Source organism: Telmatherina bonti (genome assembly GCF_933228915.1).
Source record: "Telmatherina bonti genome assembly, chromosome: 8".
NCBI classification, from domain to species: Eukaryota; Metazoa; Chordata; class Actinopteri; order Atheriniformes; family Telmatherinidae; genus Telmatherina; species Telmatherina bonti.
In genome coordinates this window covers 20,079,705-20,102,451 of record NC_136626.1, presented here as the reverse complement: position 1 = coordinate 20,102,451, position 22,747 = coordinate 20,079,705, and the positions used below count along the sequence as shown (strand labels likewise).

The window sequence follows — 22,747 nt, the reverse complement described above, 5'->3', positions numbered from 1 at the left end:
ACCTTTTGTATTTAACCTTGTTACCTCATTAGACTTCCTCTTCCAAGTGTAAAATTAGAGTTCACCTGTACTGTATACAGAGATGTGGCTGCCACACCACACTGAGGAAATGGTTAAATACTGGGCCTGTAGAGTTTCTCATTTAGATGTTGTGTACATCGATAGTAAATCTCAAAGAGAAAATTATGATTTATTGATTACATTTACAACAGATAATTAAGGGGTGGCTTTAATCTATTTCTAGTTCTATCCAGGCATTTTCCCATGGGTATCACATACATGACTACACATTTTCCTTTGAACAAACAGGTCCACTGATTACTGACATTTAATGCAATGCATATTATATAACATACACTGTCAGCATTGAGTTGTCTGCATGAACAAATCTCATATCAAACTAACTTTGTTTTAAAGTTTCAGGTGCCTCCAGAAAGGTAAGAAAACGTATTGACCATTTCCTTTTTTATTTAAATGACAGTCCTCGCACCAGCTTATAAACTTCATGCTGTTTTCTCTTCCATTTGTTCAGATATGATTTGATTCAAAGAGATATTGCAGAATTTGCCCTGTATTAACCAGACATTAAACAGCACAGCGAAGGCGGGGTAAGCAGCTTCCTTTGTTGGAAGGAATATTTCCAGCTGTAATACTTGGTTCTTCCTTTTCACTACAATATTTTTTTCCAACAATATTATTTGTTTATTACCAATATTTTGTTCTTTTCTTACCACATTTCAAATGCTTGTTTGTTATGGGATCAAAACTAGGCCATTGATTTTGTGATTACATTAAAACTAAGAATCTCAACAACTATAACTGTGTTCAAGTCTAAAGTATTTATTAGAAATCTGACTGCAGATTGAACAAAGGACCTTCTATAAGGTTCAGAGGAACACGGAAGCAGAAAGAGCCTTTAGGCTGTAAAAAACTATGGGGAGGATGTTTTTCAATGTCTAAGTTTCCTCAAGATGAAGAGCTTTGTCTGGGCCTTTGTGATTTTAAAACTCAGTCTGTTGTCCAGCAGGACACCAAGGTATTTATAGGAATCAACAACACCAATCTTATTACAGACTGAGGAGGGCTCCTCCCTCTGACTTCTGCCTCAAATCCATATTTAGCTCTGTTGTGTTTTCCACATTCAACTTTAAAAAGTTATCATCACACCAGCTGACAAATGATTTCCTTTTATCCTTTGTAGGCACCGTCATCACCTCAGTTAAATACTGTCATATGGTGACTTTTGCAGCAACAAAAAAGAATATAAAACTGTACCCTGAGAAGCGCCTGTATTTTTTTATGATGGTTTAACATAGTGAGGACAGAAGATAATCTAAAATTCAATTTAAATTTATTACATTGTTACGTGGCTGAATATTATTAAGTAAAAAACATAAGGGAATGATTTTATGCTGGAGCTCCAACCACCAACTAACTTTAAGGGTGCATTAATACCAGGATAGTCTCTTAAACTCTGGTCTAATCAGGAACTTAGTTTGGATGAGGGCTGTAACATTACTGAGATTACATTTCTGCTGCTTCAGATCAGACCTTTTAAATAACATGTTCATCTCCGCCAGTGGCAGATACTATCCTAAGAAATACTGAAGAAGAAGACAAGTCACACAACAAAGAAGAAAAATTGTTAAGATTTTCATCAGAACTTTTGTCAAATTCGTCTGACACATAGCCATTGCTTCCATCCACAGCCGTCCATCACCTCACACTCCAGCATGTTTTTGTTATGTTTACCAGAGATGCAGTGAACCGAACCCACAATGCACTGTTTTGTTGTCTGCTTTGTGTATTCGGTCTGCTTGAAATGTATCGAGATGGGTGATTGTTAGTGAATCCAGTCCACGTCTTTGATATGTATTAGAATTTGCCTCAACATTCACAATTCACTATACACAATATTCACAGACGGACTAAGATTCGGATCAAAAGGAGTGGTGTGAATGCACCCTAAGTCACCATTATTTACATGATTGTGACTGAAACTTTCAGCAATACAAGTACTGAAATCTTAAAAAACCGTGAAACTGTGTTACATTATTAACTCATTGGCTGCCAAAGACGTCTTTTGACGTTTTTCTGAATCTTCACGTTCACTGCCAAAGACGCCGAAAGACATCAAAATACATCTTTTGCAGTTTCTATATGGAAAACTGATTTGGCCAGCTGTGCTTATCAAAACATCCCCACAATGCACTCTCCAAGTGCATCCTGAGCATGCACCTAAAATGTTTTGAATGTGCTCCAAGTGCGCACCCTGAACGTGCCAAACTGACCCTCATCGTCAGCATTTCCAGAACGCCGCATTCCACACTCTCTAAAGATGAGCCAAAATACCCCAAAACGCCGGCACCATGGAGCTCCCTGCTGCAGCGATGGCTGGCGGCCAGTGTGTTAAGATGGAAACTGGCAGATCGCTGTTGAACAGTTAAAAATATTTAAATGAAAAGTTGTTGTGTCTTTGGTGTTGTGCACTGCTTCGCAGAAGAATGAATGAATGAATGAAACAATAACAAACACAATGTATGTAACTTGTTTTTAAAAAGGAGGACTTGGTTTTGGAAGCATCACACAAGCGCTCATATAGTTGATACCATAACCGTATGACCCAAATACTGTTCGAATTTCTTCAACATTGCCGTCCTATCTTATAGTTTTAAACGTTGGATCTTTTCAGACATGAAGTGAATGATACCATCGCAGTCCTCATAGTAACACGATTGTTTTGTTAACGTGTGCTTGATGCTTGGCTGTTCATAACAAAGGGAGTATGAACAGAAAATGACAAGATTATAAAATTTTTTCACATATTTAAGATAATTGAATTGTCAAGATACACTTGTGTGACATAGTGCCATCATTGTCTCACAGCAAGAAGGTTTCATGTCTGAATGTAGGCTAAGGCCACGGCTCAAAAACATGCATGCTCGGTTAACTGATGATTGGAATTTGAGCCTATAGGACGACGCAGGATTATGGGAGGTGGACTGTCTCATTTAGCTGTGTGTTGGCCCTGTAATGGACTGGCAATCTGTACCCTGCTTCTCAACTGGGACAGGCCCCAGACCCAAAACGGATTAAGCAAGTATAGAAAATAGATGGATGCTTCTGACATAGAGGAAAATATCTCTTTATAACTAAATTCCTCTAAAGAAATGTTAAATGTAGAACCAACAACATTAGAAGGTCTTGTCAAGCTCCTAACTCCGCTGATTAGATGGGACTCAATTTGTTCTTTATGTATATTTTTTGGATCATAAACTAACCTATTTAGAGGGTTAGGCATTGGCTTATTTACACAACTCAACAGAGGAGCACAATGTTACAACATTTCATCAAGACGGAGTCCTGTTTTAACCACTGGTTATATTTCCACCACTCACTCCAGTTTCCTTGCTTTGTCACCACTTGCTTTTACCCATTACACACTTCTAGTTAAGACTTAATCTCTTCAAAATGAACACATTCAAATTAAGGAAACAGACACTGTAATCATGTAAATATCATTTCACACTGGTTGCCAAATCTGGCCCCCTCCCCTCCATCTCTCTCTGTTAAAAGCATAAAATATCGTGGACACACAAACCAGATACCATGTTGAAACACAGTCCCGTTAAGGTCATAAATGGGAAAATATGGATTTTGTCTTCATGATCAATACAACTGCACATGTTTCTGTCTTGTGACTATGTAATATTTGGGAGAGAGACTGGGCTGGTTGGTTTCAGTTTTGTGTCATTCATTTTGCTGTGAATTAAACTGTTCATAAGAGAGAAAAAAAAAATCTGCATTTGAACAGGTTACATAAAAGCATGCCACCCAATTAGATTTTATGAGGGTTTGGCAAATGTCATAGAATCAGCTGAAGTTGTGGTTCAGGTCTTCGTTTGATCCTTCCCACTGATAATTATTGCACTTTTTTATAACATCTAGTTCATTATTCCATCCAGAAATATAAGGTCAATCAGGATTTAAGGGTACTTGACATGGATTTTGTATTTTTGTTATGCTTAAGTTATTTTGTCAATCACAATTTAAGACCTACAGTTAAATTAAGTTATTCAAATCTCAACATTTTTGCCACATAATTTGGCTGTTTAATAAAGCCACCAATAAAAATATTCCAGTGCATGTAGTTTGAATAAAGCTGAGTGATTCAGTTTGCATAATTATCTCTTCATGGCACTCTCACGGTTTGTTCCCCTTTGATGTTAATATGCATGTCCCTTTCGGAAGTATGCATAATTTCATTGTTACACATAAAAAAAAACAAAAAACTAGCTTTTGATACCAAAAAGTATATTTTGAAACACCAAAGCTGACAAAAATGACTTGCAAGGTGTCCGTTTTTTACAGGTCAGCTGTATAGCTTGTAAAAGAGCTCTGAAATTCTGGTGATTTATTGACCTTATAAGAGGATATTCCTGATCCTCTTATCGTCGCATGACCAAAAGCTGACAAACAAAAAATGAATAAATCTCATTTTCAACCAAAACTGAATTCACTCCCGCTTACTCCCATAAAACCTTTAGAGATGTTATTTCAGCTTTAGGATGGGGTATTCCCACTTGAGGAAGGCCAGACTTTTTACCTACGGTAGCTCCAGCTACACTTAACAGCAGTGTAAATGTCACTTGGTAATATACACACACACACACACACATACACATACAGCAGTGGGCATCTGTGAACTCGTGCATAAAGCATACTTTGTCTCTCCAACCTTGTGTACTAAAATATTCAAGAGTTCCTGCCTTATGTAGCAGTTGCCACCATCTGTGCCCCAGCATTCAAACATCCTATCATGGCTGAGCATAAGGCCAACATCAAAACACACACGTGTGAAAAGTGTCTAAATAGATTTTCTACTTTTCTCTGTATTTCAAATCTCAATATTGCCTGAATGGCATAAGCAACTCTCCCTCGATTGCTTAGACACACGCACAGAGGAGCCCACGCAAAATTCTGCACCTGTAGAATCAGAATTTCCATATCCACGAGAGAGGAAAGGAAACATTTACACAAGACAGCCTCCACACATTTGAAGTGATCCTTTCTGTTTGGTGTCTTACAATGTCATTGTGGAGCAAGCAAGCTCCTGTGAGCTTTACAAATTTTTTGCTAATTGAGAGATTTCCTGAGACAAAAAAAGCGGAGGAGGAAGGGTGCAATCAGTCCAGGTTTGTTCTAGGCAGCATCGCTTCCTTCCTTACCGTCAGGAGAGTGTCAGAGCGAGACATTCAAATGTGGTTTTCACCCAGCACTTTCCCAGGACAGTAATGCAGAGCAATTCTAATGGTGTCATTCAAAGCAGCTGCCTTTCTCAGCAATAAACTAAACGCCTTGCCTAAGCAATTCAAACCGCCTCCATAGATTGCAATGCACTCAACAAAGAACTTATCTTTCAAGTGAAACTATTCATCAATGAATGTGTTTGTGTGCCTAAGAGTAGAAAAAGGTTTGAAAAGACCTCAGTTACACCTGAATGGCTACTTTTTCCTGTTTGACTGTTGTCACTGTTTCACATTTAGTGAATTCAACTGTTTTTTATCTGTTGTGCCAGTTAAATTCCACCTTAAAACAGCAATTGCAGTATTGATGGTTATAGTGGCAAAGCAAAACTGTAATTATCTGCTTTTGAAATGGGTGGCAGCAGCTTTTAGCGAGGAGGGAAAACTTTGTTTTGTGTGGGTCAGAAGCCCAACAACACCAAATAACAACCAGTCCCGCTTATTTTTCTCACAGAGAATGGGGTCATTAGTCCATGACAGATGTCAAAGAACCTAAAAGAGAAAGCGTTGCTTTATCACTTATCTTCATAGGCACACTCCAAATGTGCTTACAGCACAAAGGGCCTCAAAATTTTGTTTATATTGCCATCTCATACAATACCACAATTACCGCGCCCATGCTCATAGAAAAAAGTTGTGTTTTAAGGGAGTGTTTATAGAAACGTGAACAATGGCAAACTTCACAGCACTTCAACAGTTTTAAAAATGGTATCTTCAATATGTCACTGTTCCAGAGGAAATGTGTGAAAAACCAGACACTTTTAAAAGGAAAATCGGTAAAAACAATCTTTGAATATAAACTAGAATTTGGCCACTGATAGGAACAGACTTGCAGCAATCAATATTTTCTTTCACCTTGTTTTCTTTTCATTAACAAAACAACAATAAAACTCACAAAACACCAAAGAATTGGCAGAGAAACTGTAATGTAGAGGCTTTTTTGTTGCCCAGTTTGCTGCAGGAATACAAGCCAAGAGGAATTGTGAATCTTTGGACCATTTCTCTGAAGAACATGGAGATGGCCACTGGAATGTGTGCGTGTCTGAATTTGTGTACCGTCCTTTGCGGAAGGGAGGGGGCCGTCCTTCAGTGAACTCAGCTTGTGCTGTTTTGGCCTGTGTTTACATAGCCGCCTGATATTGAAAGGTTCTGAAATGGTGTCAGCAGTGCCGCAATAACGCAAATTACTGCTGCCAAAACTTCTGTATGTGGTGTAACATGAAGTCAAGTGGGATGAGTAAGTATGTGAGTGGTTGGCGAAGAGTTCACGCTGTCTGTTTTTGAAGCAGATTAAAGATCAGGACAGGAAGGGCCAGGTTTAGGGAAACAGGAAAACTGATGCAAGGAAATGAATGACGTCACCAGCCAGCCCACTGCAGTCTGCTCCGAAAGTATAATCCAGACCCAGCGAAAGTATGGAGTCTTTCCTCAAGTCACCGATGAAACTTATACTTTTCACAGGTATGTTAGCTTGTATACATTATTACAAGGCTGGTGTGTCATGATCAGATCCCTGAAAATGCTGTTCTATTGTTTGCAGTCTCCATGTTAGCTAAAATCCCTTTGAAAAAGATGTGTACTTGATCTTGACATTTCTAATAATAATAGGATCGGTTGTTGGCGTGTGTGTGTTGCTACTAAACTGTATTCTTATCTTTTATTGCTGGACTTCAATTGCCGCATTGCCTAAAACTGTCAGAATATGTTGAAACTGTGTGATATATTATCGTTTTACATCTTTCATCCTGTATTCCAAAGGCTTTAAGAATCTTACCCAGCATTACTGAACCATAGACACACATCTTTTTTTTGTCTTCGCAGCATGGCTCTCGAATCTGATGGACACATGCAGCCTCTCTGACATTTGCAACTCTTGTGACAAACATGCAACATGTAAACCCATGAATGGATCCAACGCCTGCTTCTGTAACCAGGGATATACAGGAGATGGAACAACATTTTGCAATGGTGAATACTGATCCAGAAATCTGCATGCATATTAAAGAGCGTTAAAAATGATGCAGTAGCCAAGCAAGCCTTGTGCATAGCTGCCATGGAAGCCTTGAATATTTTTGGAAGCCTTTGTTGCTTGTGACAGCTCATCATAGTATTACACTTATAAGGCCAAGATTTGCATGTCTGTTGGTCAATTTAACAGTTTGTGGTGCAAAGTAACTTAGATTTAAGCTGTTAAAAATATATCACCAGATATGTTAAAGCTTCTTAAGATGACTTTTGATCAGTTTTCATCTAAAAGGAAGAGGGTATTACATGCATCTGTGGTTGTTTGAAAGTATTTTTTGCTATAAAGTACTCACATTAAAAGGAGGAAAAAAACTACGAATGGAAAAATCGTTCTTGTTAAACCATGTTCGAGGATTTGAGTTGGATAATTTAACGTTGACGAAATGCATTTTGTCAATGAGATCAAATGAGATTTGTACAAGTCGAAGGAACAACTTGCGACACTGCTCTTTTACTTTTAGGGTAGAGTTTTAAATATGAAGGACTGTCTGCAGTCTTTTGGCATTTTTCATAACTGCAGTTGAAAGAAAAAGTGCAAGATCTCCACAGTCCAGCTTTTTTCCCATGACTTTAACGGGCGATGGGGCTTTTCGGTCGGCATTGTTAAGCGTGTTATGTTTCTGGGCTGTTTAGAATTCCTGAAACTCTTTCTGTTTCCTGAACAAATCTGATCACAATCATAGTACAACCCACAAATTTCAGGAGCTGAAAATAATTCAGAATGTGACTAATAAAAACATGGCGAGGGATTCTATAACAGGAACAGGGTTTAAATTCCTCTCTGGGAGCAGATTTCAAACAAGGATGACATTGTTAAAGAAAATAACAGAATCAAAACTCTATTATTAAACCTTCTGTGAGGAAAACAAATCAGACATGATAAGGAGTCAAAGTCATAGAAATATATTGAATACACTCAGCTAAATATCTGTTTAATAGTTAAAACACTAAAGTGGAATGAATAATAAAATATTTGAAGGATTTGTTTGCCTCACATTGACAGCTAAAGTGTCCTGTGTCTTGTGGAGGCATTTCCTCCTGAATATAGTCCTCTCCCTCATCAGAGCAGAGGATTTCCCTTACCGCACAGCTTTTGTGAGAAAGGTACAGAGGAGAGGAAGAGCAAAGCTTCCATTATACATAGACAAGCAAAAACAACAGTGGAAAGCCTTCTTAGGTCATTTTCAATAAACTGTGGATCCAGCAAAGAAATGTGGGTTTGAAAATAAAGCTGGGACAGCTCTTCTATAATGAGTGAGCCGCAGCAAACCGCTTTGTATTTGCAGCTTCATTAACCTGGGCAGCAAAAGCCAAAATATTAAAGTAATTTGAGCAGCTTGAAATAAAAAAAAAAGGCAACACAACTGATTAATAATCATAGTGGTAAGAAATTAAACGAACATAAGGTGCAGCAAGTCAAGACTCAAGCCAAGGTTTCACTGATGTCGTGGAGCCAAAGATGATATTTTATCTGAGGCTCATCAAGTTGAAATGTGCGACAGTGCCCATGATCAGAATTACATTTGCTATTGCTAAAGTGTGGAAAACAATGGAAAACTGTTTTCTGAAGTCCAAAAGCAGATGGGAAAAAAATATGCTTGTGTAATTAAAGAAAAAGAAATGCACAGAGGCTATGATGACTTTATTAGTTTAATAGATTTATTTCTGGATTAACAGATAGTCTTAATTAATGTGCCTAAATTATTGTTCCAGAATTGGTATCTAAGTGTCTCAGAAACTTAATACCAGTGTGGGTTTTTGTAATCTATATTCTTATTGTATTTTTTTTTCTGCTGTTTTAATTCTCAAGTCACAACTCACGGCACCATTTTAAATGAACCACTGAAGATTAAACTCTCTTTTTGACATAAAAAAGAAAAGAGAAAAAAAAAAAAAAAACAATCCTCTATACATTTTGCATTAGTGTTCAAAACAAAGAGAAAGATCTGAATCTGAATCTCAAAGGAATAAAACACAATCCAGCTCCAACACATGATGTTTTTAGTTAAAAATAAATCTGCTTAGCCTCTGTTTTTTTTTTGTTTTTTTTATGGTCAACAAAAACTACAATGACATGCACTGTCTAATTTAAAAACATTGTAGGAGTAAAGGACAGTAGAGCTGGACATGTAAGGGCATATTATATCTACCATGATAGATAAATAAATCACATCTGTCTTGACACATAGAATTGGAAAAGGACATTTTAAATTCATCACTAGATTTTTTTCTTTAATTTAATATCTATTCTGTTAAAGAGGGGGAAAAAAAAGGAAAAAGATGCAGGAAGTACATATAAATTGGAGTTTTCCTGTTTGATTTTAAATGTGCTATACAATGGTGAAACGTAAAGATGGCATTTCAAATGGTTAAACATACTTAAGAAGTTAAACTGCTCTCAACTTACTTAAGAACATAATTTTTCTTTATTCTAAACTCATTTTCCCCATTTTCTCACGACAGATGATGATGAGTGCCGAAATGTAACCAACATCTGTGGGGACAGGGGCTGGTGTACAAACACACCAGGCAGCTACTACTGTAAATGTGTCTCTGGATACACATCAACAGGACTGACGGAGTTCCAGCCCAATGATGGCACCGAATGCGCTGGTAAAGTCTAACCTGGAGTAAATGTGCAAATATTCACACCGTCTAAGCTGTGTTGAGAAAACTTTGGTGCAAGTGATTATGTGTTAAAGCAGCTACCACACAGCTGAGAGGGCGTCAGGTCTGTGAATGTGTGAACTGTTTATTCTCTCGCTGCACAGAGGAGGATAAATATGTTGGAGGGGAATTTTTTTTTTTCCTCCTCAACCTTTTACTTCCTTCCCATCTGCTACTCTGTGAAACCATCTGAGATCTTTTGTTTATTTTGCACCAGAAGAGCAGCACCTCTATCCCAAAGCTGTAGGCTGGAGTATTCCTTTACATATCCAACTGGATGACAAGAGAAACATAGCAGCAATGTTACAACTATATATATATATATATATATATATATATATATATATATATATATATATATATATATATATATATATATATATATATATATATATATATATACTAGTGTGTGTGTGTGTGTGTGTATGTATATATATATATATATATATATATATATATATATATATATATATATATATATATATATATATATATATATATAGATAGATAGATAGATAGATAGATAGATAGGTAGGTAGGTAGATGGATAGATAGATAGATAGAAAGATAGGAAAAGAATTAGTTCTACATCAATTAAATTCTGAGGCTTTATTTGTTAAATTGATCTGACTTTTTCATTTGCATCTTTTAGATATTGATGAATGCAAGTTGGGACAGGTGTGTGGACCAAACTCACACTGTCATAATACAAATGGATCTTTCTATTGCACCTGTCAGCGTGATTACATCCCGACTTCAGGCGCAAAGCACTTTCATCCAGAGAGTGGTGTAAGATGTAAAGGTCGGTATCAGAAAAGAAGAGCACGCATTCCTAAACACACACACACGCACATAATGCATGAAGACTGGTACTCACATTCAAGGACAAATTCTTTCATCCTTTTTTTAACTTTGTCTCACACATCCACACACAGCCATTTGAGCCATTTTGAAGCTCTGTTGTGCAACACAATAAACAGTGTAATTTTTCCTCATTTATAAGCAATGTTGATAGCAAAGAGATGTGTGATGTTGCTCCTACAGCCTGCATAACACAGCAACAACCTTTTTAAATTAAAGAGATACTTTTGGAAATCCTTGTTTTCCAGATCATCCCCAAAAATACTGTCATGACAACATCAGATGCATGACGCAGACTGTCAACAGAACACTTGAATATGTAAGTACCTCTCAGCCAAATAAGGTGAAATTGAATATGATGATGCTGACCCCTGTTGGAGAGTCAAGGGACTAACCTGGGATAAGACGGACTAAGCTACAGCAAACTATTAAGGAGTATTAAGGGAAGATAATGTCTTCATCTATTCAACAGTAATTACTGTTTTCCGACAGAAATACATTTTTAAAAATTATATGGAAATGCTAAAATATAAATTGTTTATATTCTAGTCAAATTTAACAATTATTACTTGCTTGTGTGACCGTATGTCTAGAACGAAACTGGTTGTGTCTGTGAGAGGATCAAATTTGTCATTGTGTGACTGTTTTAAAATCGCCAAAAAATTCTCATTCCAAACCATGTATTACACCAGAAACAAAGAGGACTGTCTCAAACTTAAATGAACATTGCACCTGCAGTTAGTTGCGATAATCATGATCATGATTTCAAATTTGTAACAGCCGTATTAATTAGTTTTTACAGTTTGAAAAACACAGAAAGTGACAGAATTGTGAATATTTTCACATCATTCCACAAATTCTGATGAACTTTAAACCAGTTCAATGACATAATCATACTGCAGGTATGGCCCATCTGCTGTGCGCAATTGTTGCTTTGGAAAGCAATATCTCATAGAATAGAATAGAATGGAATAGAATAGAATAGAATAGAATAGAACAGACACCAAACAGACTTAACATATTTTATTTTGATGTTTTACATTTATTTCCAATAAATCTCTGTAGTTCTTTGCTCTGGTAAGGGTAGAAATAGTAAACATCTGATAACAGCATTAACAGATATAATAACAAACCATGAATTGTGATGATCGCTGTAATAACAATAATTGTCTGCTAGGATTTCACAATCATGACGGATTCATAGCATCCGTTTGTGGCTTTAGTGATGTGACACAAGAGATTCAGCAGCACAGAAAACACACATAAAATCCCTTAACATTCTTTGTTAAGGAATTACATTGAGTGCCCTATAAAGGGTTAAAGAGAGTTATAGCTGAGACCAACAATACCAGCAAGAATAACACAACCCTGCAACCATTTCACAAAGGACAACTATGGAACTATGAATCATATTAAATAAGAAGGTCCACTGATTTTACTTGATAAAAACAAATAAATAATAATAATAATAATAATAATAATAATAATAATAATAATAATAATAATAATAATAATAATAATAAAAATCATAATAATCATAATCATAATAAATAAATAAATAAATAAAATGGCAACTAATGAAAAGACTGACTGCTGGTTTGAAAGCACTGATTTTTTTCAACGGAAATGATCCAACTTAGCTCATCATTTATTTATATATTTGTATTGGCCCGAAGAAAAGAAGCATCCAAGACAGGATGGAAACCAAGACCTACATATTGCTGGTGTTCCTTATGTCATGCTGTACTACACAGCTAGCTAAATCTCCTTTGAAACATCACAGCAATGCTGATGTTAGAAACTAGATGCTCTGCTCTTGGAGCTGTTGCGGTGTAAATTTTAAGCACCTGTGCATGTGTATTGCATGCACACTACAGCCTCAACCACAGTTTCTTATTCATCAGAAACATAAGGAAGCATATGATGTCCTGGAAGCTCCTTTTTGTCTGGACACACCTCATATATTTCTGCATTTATGCTCTTTATGTGAAACAACAAATGCATCACAAATCTTCCTCAAATTTCACCTTCCAGAGATATTTGGGGAAATATCTTCTGGATTACAAAAATTTATATTCTAATGTTTTAAAGGGTACAATGATGGAAAACAATGGTCAGGCTGCAAATAACACAGTGTTAAAATCACAGCTGATGCTCACTGGAATATTTTGGAATTATCAAGAATGAAAAAAAAGCCCACCTTTTGCAGTGCCATACAAACTATAAAACTCTTCAGAGCTCAGAAAAAAATACTTTTCCTTCCTCTAGATGAGCAACATCACAGAGCCACAAAGTCTGCTGAAAGAAATTGCCACGCAGACGTCTGGTGAACTTACCTCAGTGGAAGTGATCGCATATGTGGAGGCCTTGAGTCGATCTGCATCAACACTGGCTGCTAGAGAGACGGATTACACTGTCAAGCCATCTGCCATCAACTCAACTCTTTCAGTAGGCTTTATTTACTGTTGTTGTGTCTATGTCAACATTCAGAGCTCAGTTATGCTTTAGGCTAGTTTGAGGAAAAAAAAACTGGGGCTTCATGTTGTTAAATACTCTCTGTACAATTCTGTTAAAGGTGTGCCTTTATTTTATTTTCTCCAAATGTATAATATCTTCAAGGCAAAAACTTTCCTAAATCCTACCTTTCTCATGCACCGTGCAACCAAAGCTTTATGATCATCAACTTCAAACCACCCTTATTGAAAGCACACAGCCCTAGAGCCAAGTTTTACATGCTGTTATCTGCGAATGTCACACTGACACCCAGTTCGTGTCAAAACAGAAATTAGTAAAAGCTGTAAACAACCTAGTGGAGAAGGATGAACTGGTGGCTTGGAGCAGAATGAAGGAAGAACGTCGTGAACATACCATCACCAAACTGCTGCATGTGGTTGAAGAAAGTGCGCTGTCTTTAGGCAACAGCTACAAAATCCCAACTGAGGTTGCCATCAAAGCAGAAGAAATGGGTGAGACAACTGTTTGCACAAAGTCTCTCTTATACACTTTGCACATTCCTGAAGCACTCCAAATTCTAGTCTGGATAATCCTAAGTTTTTGTTTTCCTTTTTTTTTCTTTTTTTTTTTTTTTTTTTAACTCAACCACAGAATTAAAACTTTTTACGTTTGATCCTCATCACACAAAAGCCAAACTGTCCGTTTCCATGGGAGGAGACCACATCGATCTAACACCAAAGCCGAGACCAGAGGACAGAAATGGTAAAGAGGTCTAGTTTAAATGTACAAATTATGACAGTTAGTATTTGGGTGAGTTGCAGTACAGTTTTGCCCTCTGTGGCCATTTGTGACATAATTAAGTGTAACAGTTTAAACCAGCAACAATTTGATGCCCAGATAGTCTTTAATCAAAGATACTGTGGTCAGAGAGCCTGAATTGCTTTCTTAAAAAGTTCTTGACATATTTTAATTGAATCAGTTCCTCTATTCATATTCTGCTAAAAGTAAAGCAAACCAAAGCATGAAGTGAAGTTATGCCTATGGTGTGGCTCTACATTGCACAGCTGGTCATATCTCTTCCTTCAGTTACCTGTCTCCTCAAACTAGTAATATTTAATCATGTATTTATCCGCTGACTAGACTAAACTGAAGGCTTGATCAGCAAAAGATGAACTCCAGCTCCTTCTTGCCTTTGTGTCACTTGTGTTGTCCATCAGGAAGTGTGTCGGTGGTGTTTGTGCGATATGACAGCATCAGTGACATCCTGAAGCCAGGCAGCGACCCAGGTGTCACTGACTACTCGCGGTATGCAGGAACAGGGGAAATCACTGTCAACTCCCAAGTCATAGCAGCTGCCGTCAAACCTGCTGACGTTTACCAACTTGACCATGTCACCTTCACTCTAAGGCACAAGGAGGTAAAGACTTCACAGAGTGCTGAGGCTGGCTACATTTTTACCTTTTCTTCCTTTTTTTTTTTTTTTAACTTTGTTATTCTCACTGTAGCAACCTTTAAGAGAGAAGCAACCTTTAAATGCATGCTTCTCCAGTCTATGTCAATGACAAAAACAACCTGCTTGAATTTTTAAGTGTTATAATCTATTTATTGCTACTACTGGGTCATTTTAGCTGGTTTGTTTTGTTTTTGTTTTGTGGGTATCTTTTTTTTTTTGGGAGGGGGGGCGGGCGGGGGGGGTTTGCTTGATTTTTTTGGTTGGGGGGATATTTTTGGATACAGGTTCATTTTAAGGTAGTATAACTCATCTTGTTCTGATTTAAAGAAGCATTTTGAAATCGTTAAGATTATCTTTTATATCTGATTCGAAACACAAACTGGGAAGAACAGAGACATGGATAGATTACTGAGTGGATCAATAGGATTAAAAGGACCCTCCAACCATCCATTCATTCATCCATCCATCCATCCATCCATCCATCCATCCATCCATCTGTGGTTTCTATGGGTGGGGCCGGTCCCAGCTACTATCATTAATAAAAAAGAACAAGGAATAACTAGAGGTGCTAAATGACTCCAACATGCATACACAGAAAATTAAAAAACTGGGACATACAACTGAAGATACAAACAGACAAATAAGAGATCAAATGGGAAACAACAGATATAAAACCATTTAGCCTCTCTTTCCATTTGAATATTTTGCTATTATCCAGAAAGGGTAAGGACCCTCTACATGTTTGTGCACTGGGCCCCCTCAGCTTATAATTAATCCATAAATGTCGAAGATTCATCTCTGTCCTACTTTAAATTGGCAGCTAAACTTTCTGTGGTACACGAGTCGTTTGTCAACATTAACTAATAGGATCTTAAATGGTTCATTCTTCCATATCTCATCATTTATATCAGACCAGAGTAATTATTGTGTTGCACTTTTCCTGTGAAAAGTAGCTTCCATTGTCCCAGACTGTGCCTGGCATTGAACTGATAACTGCCAATTTCATTAAAGTCTAATATAAACACACACATGGGAAGAGCTGATAGTACTTTGTATGAAGTTTAGATTAAATTTTCAGATTTTTCTTCACGTGTGTCTGCACTACAACACCTTTTATGTAAAATATGGAGAGATGATGGAGAAATCTGGGCAATGAGACAAATAACCTAAAAAGTTAATGTACTGGTATTTTATTCGAAGATAATTAAAATATGGGAGAAAGTGAAATCATTATTTAAATGGGACACGTGAGGTTTAGCCCTAACAGAAGAGGAAGTGATTTATGTTAAATAGCGTAAAATTGGTCCTCAACTGACTTTAAAGAGCAACACTCAATGATTCTAGGAAGGTTTTTATTTTTTGCTTTTTTTTCTTGCGCATATATCTTTTTTTTTTTTTTTAATTCAGTAATATTGATTGGACTAAAAAGTCCCATATTTATGCAAAATTCACTTTATAAAAGATTTTATAATCATATGTGCCCCCATAGCTTGTATATGAAGCCCAAAAATGAGCAGTTGCTTGCTCCACTTTTTAGGAAATATGCATTCAAACAGTTAAGTTTTTTATTTTTCTTAGTGACCTCAGAAGGGAATAACCCCTCCCCCTGGTAATAGACCCTGCCATTGACCCCCCCCCCCCTCAGCTAGCTAAGCCTAGCCTCTCAGATCAGTGAAAGCCACATCCCCCCCTCCTCTCTGACAGAGGTGTTGAGTAGGTATGGACATGCACCACCTATAAACAATAAAAGAATCAGACACAGAAATAGTCTGTTATTAGAGTTCACTAGAAACATTTTTGGAAAGGCTGAAATTGAGGACCAAGGCAGAATTTGGTATAATACTTTTCGAAAACGATTTTATAAGACCCCAGGCACCCATATGATTTTTTTTTAAATGTACAATATGGCAATTTTAATACATTCCTAAACTTAGGACAAAAGTAATAAAAGTAATATATGGTCAATTATTTCTTTCCTTTAATAATACCAGTAAGTCTTATATTATACATTGTTGGAAAGCCTGATTCTTCACCTTAAGAGTGAAACATAACCTGTAAAGCTCATAAAAAGCAACACAGCTAAATGTGTGGGTAGTGCCCCAAGAAAAATGTGTCAATCCCTTGCAATATTCTCTTGTTGTATTCACTCCTGTACTGAGCTTCAAGTGCTGCTAGGTCTGCTCCAGTCACAGATGTAAGACTGGGACCTGACTGGTACCTAACTGATCTGCTGAGACACGGGAATAAGTTTCTGGAAACTGAGGTAATCCCATATCTTCAGGAACTGAGACCTATCCTCATCCTCCAGGATGACAGCAATCTCTCTCACAGAGCCAGGATCACCACAGAGTACATCCAGGATTTCAGAGTGGAGAAGATGAAATGTCCTGCCATGGGTCCAGACCTCAAACCAAGTGAACACTTATGGGAGTTAGAATTGGATGAGCTGTACACACCAGAGTGACCCACACAACCATGCTGGAGGACCCGCAACAACTCTTCATCGAAGAATGTGACGCTACCTCACAGCATAATGTGGCTGGAGCAGGAATAGAATACAGGGGATTTAGGCTCATTTTTGGAGGCAAAGGCAACATGTTCAGCTTTGTTTCTCATTTCACAGAAGCTCAATCTTTACCACTTACACCTCACTGTAAAGGTCTCTTATCAGATTGTAAATATAACACTGGAAGTGGAATCATTAAAGCAGAATAATAAACAAACTAATTACCTTATTTTCTCTGCTAGGTTTAGTTAAATGTAAAAATAATAAACAGTAAAATATATATATATTTTTTTTTAAAGTTATTACTGTAGAAAAAATTTCACCCAAAACAAAATAAACTTTTACCCAAACTGGCAAGATAATATTTAGCAGTTATACATAAAGCAATGAAAAAGTCAAACAAAATAAAATAAAACAAAATAAAAAATAAAGTAAATTAAATTCAAAATAAAATTAAAATAAAATAAGGAAAAGTCCGACATACCGTGGGTTGCCTGCACATTTAGGATGGATTACACATATAATAGGCTGCAACAGTCTAATTTCCCTTTGGAATTAATAAATCATTCAGTTCGGTTTAGCTCATTTTCCCTGCTGTTTTGATGACACCTGCGCAATCAGTTATTACTTCCTACAAAGCATCGCTGTGCTAAAACTAATAAAAACTGCTCCACCTAGACTTTTAACAACCGCTTTGTTTCTCTGCTTCCTTTGAAGCCCATCGACACTAAAGCTGATGTGACGAAGTGTGCCTTCTGGGAGTACGAGGTGGACAGCCTGCATGGTCGATGGGCAACTCACGGCTGCGAGACACTTCAGGTCAACAGCAATGCAACCACCTGCTCCTGCAATCACCTCACACACTTTGCTATCCTCATGTCATCCGGGCGAGCCAATGTAAGTAATGTGGCTTACAGATCCAAGAGTATTAAGGCATTGCAACTCACAAAAGGTTATGATCCATTGGTTGCTCTTATATTTATAATAAAGAAAAAAGCAGTTTAACTTTAATATCTAATTATTATTACTGTTATTATTATTACTTTAGGTAGGTATACACTCAATGGAGGTCTAAAAACTTGAATCATTTCTCATAGTTAGATTGTTTGTACGAAATATGGTGTGTAATAAATGAACAGACTACATTAGCTGCATTTTAAACCAAGTGTGTCCAGTATGTCTGCAAACTAGCAAAATGGGCTAAGCTTAGTCCACATCTTTGTTATACGTAGTGATTTCAAGCTGAAAATACAACAAATTACAGCTCCAGCATACCATGAAACTGTGAATGAAACACCTCCCTTTCCATTTGCTTCCCAGCTGGTAGCCCACCATACCATCTTGACCCGGATCACCCAGCTGGGGATGATCATCTCCCTCATCTGTTTGTTCATGTGCATCTTCACGTTCTGGTTCTTCAGTGAGATTCAGAGCACCAGAACCACCATCCACAAGAACCTCTGCTGCAGCCTCTTCATGGCTGAGTTCATCTTCCTGGTGGGGATCAACATGAACACGCATAAGGTGAAGATGCATGAGCCAAGTGAAACAAACACAGTCATCCATTTGCATCGCCTTTTATTAGTCTGTCATTTTGTCTTGTTGGAATTTAAAGTCATTCATACAAATATGATTATTTTCCACATTTTACTCTACTAAAAATGGTAAAATATATCAATTTTTCTTCTCTTGTCTTTTGGCAGCTTTTCTGCTCTGTGATTGCAGGGCTTCTGCACTATTTCTTCCTCGCAGCCTTTGCCTGGATGTGCATCGAGGGCATTCATCTGTACTTAATAGTGGTCGGCGTTATCTACAACAAAGGCTTCCTGCATCGGAACTTTTACATCTTTGGTTATGGAAGTCCTGCAGTGGTCGTGGCCATTTCAGCAACACTAGGCTCAAAGTATTATGGCACTGATAAAGTGTAAGCACAAAATAATTTGCCCGTGATGGTGTGAAAATGTGAGGTGGCAAAGGCTTGAGTTTGACTTCTTTTCAGACTCATTCAGCATTAACCAGGAAGCAAGATAAACACATCATATTAATTATAAGTGCAAGGGGACGAATTGAACTTTGCCCGCAGGGACATAAAGTTTAGGTTGCTTAAATTGTCTCACATAATGTAATTTAATTAAAAGAGTTTATTAAGAAAAAGAGTAAAACAAAGAAAGAGTCTCCATAGAAGTCTCTAAATAACCTAGAGACTGTTTTCATTTTTGAAAAAAAAAAAAAAGACGAAGGTTGTGCAAGAAATGACCTGTTTGCTTATTATTATTGGTAAAGATGTTTTTTTCCAACAGTTCATGCCCTAAGATTATTATGTTTGTTCTGACCCATATAACACTGCCATTAGTACAGGGATGGAGAACACTAAAGGTAGACGTTGCAATGGAAATTGTAACTAAGTACATTTTTGTATTGCAGGTGTTGGCTGAGCACAGAGAATCACTTCATCTGGAGCTTCATTGGACCTGCATGTTTGATCATTCTGGTAAAAAAAAAAATACTTGTGACATACTAACAATGTTAGAACATTTATTCAACAAGATAAATATTTATTGTGGAGTTTGTGTATGTTTGTTGTGTTTGTTTTGTTCTGTTCCCACTAAAGGTTAATCTGTTGGCGTTTGGCGTAATCATCTACAAGGTGTACCGACACACTGCTGTAAAAAAGCCTGAAATCAGCCACTATGAAAATATCAGGTACAGTTAAAGTTCCTCCAAATGGGGACATCAGCGTTATATTAGGCCCTGTTCACTCTATAACGTTTCCATGCAAACACTGATTTTTACCCTTTATATATTTGAAAAATAATTAATTTATATTTACAGTGTAATGAGAACAACTTCTGGTAAACTGAAAACACAAATAGGACTGGAAACAATGTAGTGTGCATGCCAGGCCTGTAGAGGGCGGTGAAACTTGCAACTACACACCCAACAGCCTTACACTATCATCAGACCTAAAGGCATAACAATGGCTTGTATAGAGTTGTATTGGACATCTAGCTATCGTCATGGAAGCTATGCATCTTTGCTGGCAGTGACTGCACAAAAAGCAGGTTTCACCTTAACCAACATCGTTTTCAAAGATTCAGCAGGACAATCAGAACATGGAGGTCTCCCATTGTTATCGTTTTTGTGCTGTTTGTAGGTGTAAAAAAAGATAACATTTCAAATCATATCTTCACCAAAATCATCCAGTTCATGTTTACACTAAAAGGATTTGCTATGCTTTTTGAGAATGTCTGTCTGGAGACCCCCCCCCCCCCCGCTGTATTTTTCACCTAGAACTTTGTTACCATGTAGACAAGGTCAAAGCTTGACAAAACATTTGTGCTACACTGTCTCAACGTCTTCTGTGAATGAGCCCCTTAAAGTCAACTTCTCAGTTGCTTTCGTTTTTTTTTTTTAATCATGGTTTTTGTTTTGTTTAGTTTTGTCTTAATTATCAGGATGATTAGTGGTGTCCTTGCCGCAATAAAATAACAAATTAGTTCCTATTTGACTCTAAAAAAGTGACATTCTGCACTTTGTGTGGATCATTTAAGTCAATGAAATCCACCCTCAGGTCTTGTGCCCGTGGTGCCTTGGCTCTGCTGTTTGTGCTCGGTGCAACCTGGACCTTTGGAGTTCTGCACATTCTCAATGAGACAACCCTTACAGCCTATCTGTTCACCATCACCAACGCCTTCCAAGGAATGTTCATCTTCATCTTCCTCTGTGTGCTGTCCAGAAAGGTGACATTCAGATCGATCTATCTATCTGATATTAAAGCCTCACTGTGTAAGAATTACACCCACCTAGAGGTGTGCTTATTCAACAAAAACAGCCGAGTATTGCTCTCTACCACCTCGCCATTTAGGTGTGCTATTACCGCTACTGAGTTGCAAGTCTGTAAATGTCAACATCTTGCATAAATGTGAGTGCCCCGTCAGGTGATGAGGTACAGAATGATACATAACTCAGTTTCGTTATTGATGTCCATAAGTAAAGTTACAAGCATATCTTCCATGTATTTGGTACTAAGCTACCGCTAATAGCTAATGTCATCGTGTGACGTTGTGTGACTAGAGCAGTATTTCTCAATTCTGGTCCTCAGCCCCCCCCCTGCCCTGCATGTTTTATAGGCAACCCTACCTTAACACACCTGAATGAAATAAAGGGCTCATTAAGAGGCTGATGAGGAAGTTCAATAATCTGACTCAGGTGCTTTGGAGGAGGATCATGTCTAAAACAGGCAGGGCAGGATGGCCGGAGGACTGGAATTGAGAAACACTGGACTAGTAGAAGGATATCAACCCCCCCGCCTCCTTTGCAAATCAGATTAAATACATTATGAAAAACTTAAAAAAAACTCTCAGAAAATACAGTTGAAAGAAGCGCACGGTCGCCTGCTGACATGACGTCTGTGAAGAGAAACAGCAGCTAAAAGTTGTTTCAGCTGAGCTTTTCCACCGTAGGCTAACTGGCAAATTAGCAACTTCTGTTGTTTTATATAGCGAGTAACAGTAAATGATCCAACTTTAATAGAACAATAATATAGCTGGCATGTTTCTAACTTAACGCTAAAATAAACTTCAACCTGCAACCTGTTTTGAAGTCCCTCTCCCTCATGAATTGTCTCCATGTGGTATAAACACGACATAAATGTAGATTCTCGTTTTCACCTGGTTATGTCTTTTTCTTTTCTTGGCTATTTTTTCTTCCATTTTAATATAAAATGGAAAGATGAATGATAGATTTTGCAAGTTCTCCCCAACAACACACATGGATTTACAGCTAAAACCCATGAGGCTAACATGTTTGTTCCCTTTCTGCTGCCCTTTTCAAAGATCACAGTTTAACATGGCAGACTTCTGTTGGGGGGTGCCAATACCTTTATATTCATAAATAAATCATTCAGAACTACAAAAACACTTTAATTTGGATGTAAGTTAGATAAGACGTCGGTAAAATACATATACATGACACTTTTTTTTAAAAATAAATAAATAAAGCTGAATTAGTTACACACTGTATCTTCAACATAATGACACAATAAACATTTTTTAGTATTTGATACTATTTATTTTAATGTACTGAACTCATCTAAATCCTAATTTAATTTCATTTTGTCTGTTTGATTTTTGTTTTGTGTTTTCAGATTCAAGAGGAGTACTACAGGCTTTTCAAAAATGTGCCGTGTTGTTTTGAATGCCTTAGATGAATTAATTTAACCAAAGTTTTACCAACATCACTCATGCACTGATTGTAAACAGTTCCTGTGGCATGCATTAGAGTTTTTTTTTCTTTTTTATTTCTCTTCTTTATTCTAGTTACTGTTAGAAAAGATGTACAATTTCTAAAAAAATACACCTTTCAACCTTTTTTCCTTTTAAAAGACTGGGATAAAATGTATTTGTTTCATTGATATCCATTGACCCTCTATACAACAAAACCATACAAAAACATCTTTTTGATAGCAGTAAAAGC

At 37.1% G+C, this 22,747-nt stretch overlaps 1 protein-coding gene across 1 annotated transcript; it reads left to right on the top strand.

The window, feature by feature from the left end:
• Positions 1-6,654: 6,654 nt before the first annotated feature.
• Positions 6,655-22,709, top strand: adgrl4 (adhesion G protein-coupled receptor L4; the record flags this gene model as incomplete). Its single annotated transcript, XM_079244560.1, is given in 17 exon segments — positions 6,655-6,702; positions 6,704-6,767; positions 7,128-7,274; positions 9,795-9,944; positions 10,651-10,800; positions 11,108-11,178; positions 13,128-13,307; positions 13,642-13,825; positions 13,965-14,075; positions 14,531-14,730; positions 17,990-18,169; positions 18,593-18,796; positions 18,976-19,196; positions 19,697-19,763; positions 19,884-19,975; positions 20,844-21,012; positions 22,419-22,709. Coding segments are annotated over 17 exon segments (2,301 nt in total). The 3' UTR covers positions 22,482-22,709.
• Positions 22,710-22,747: the final 38 nt, after the last annotated feature.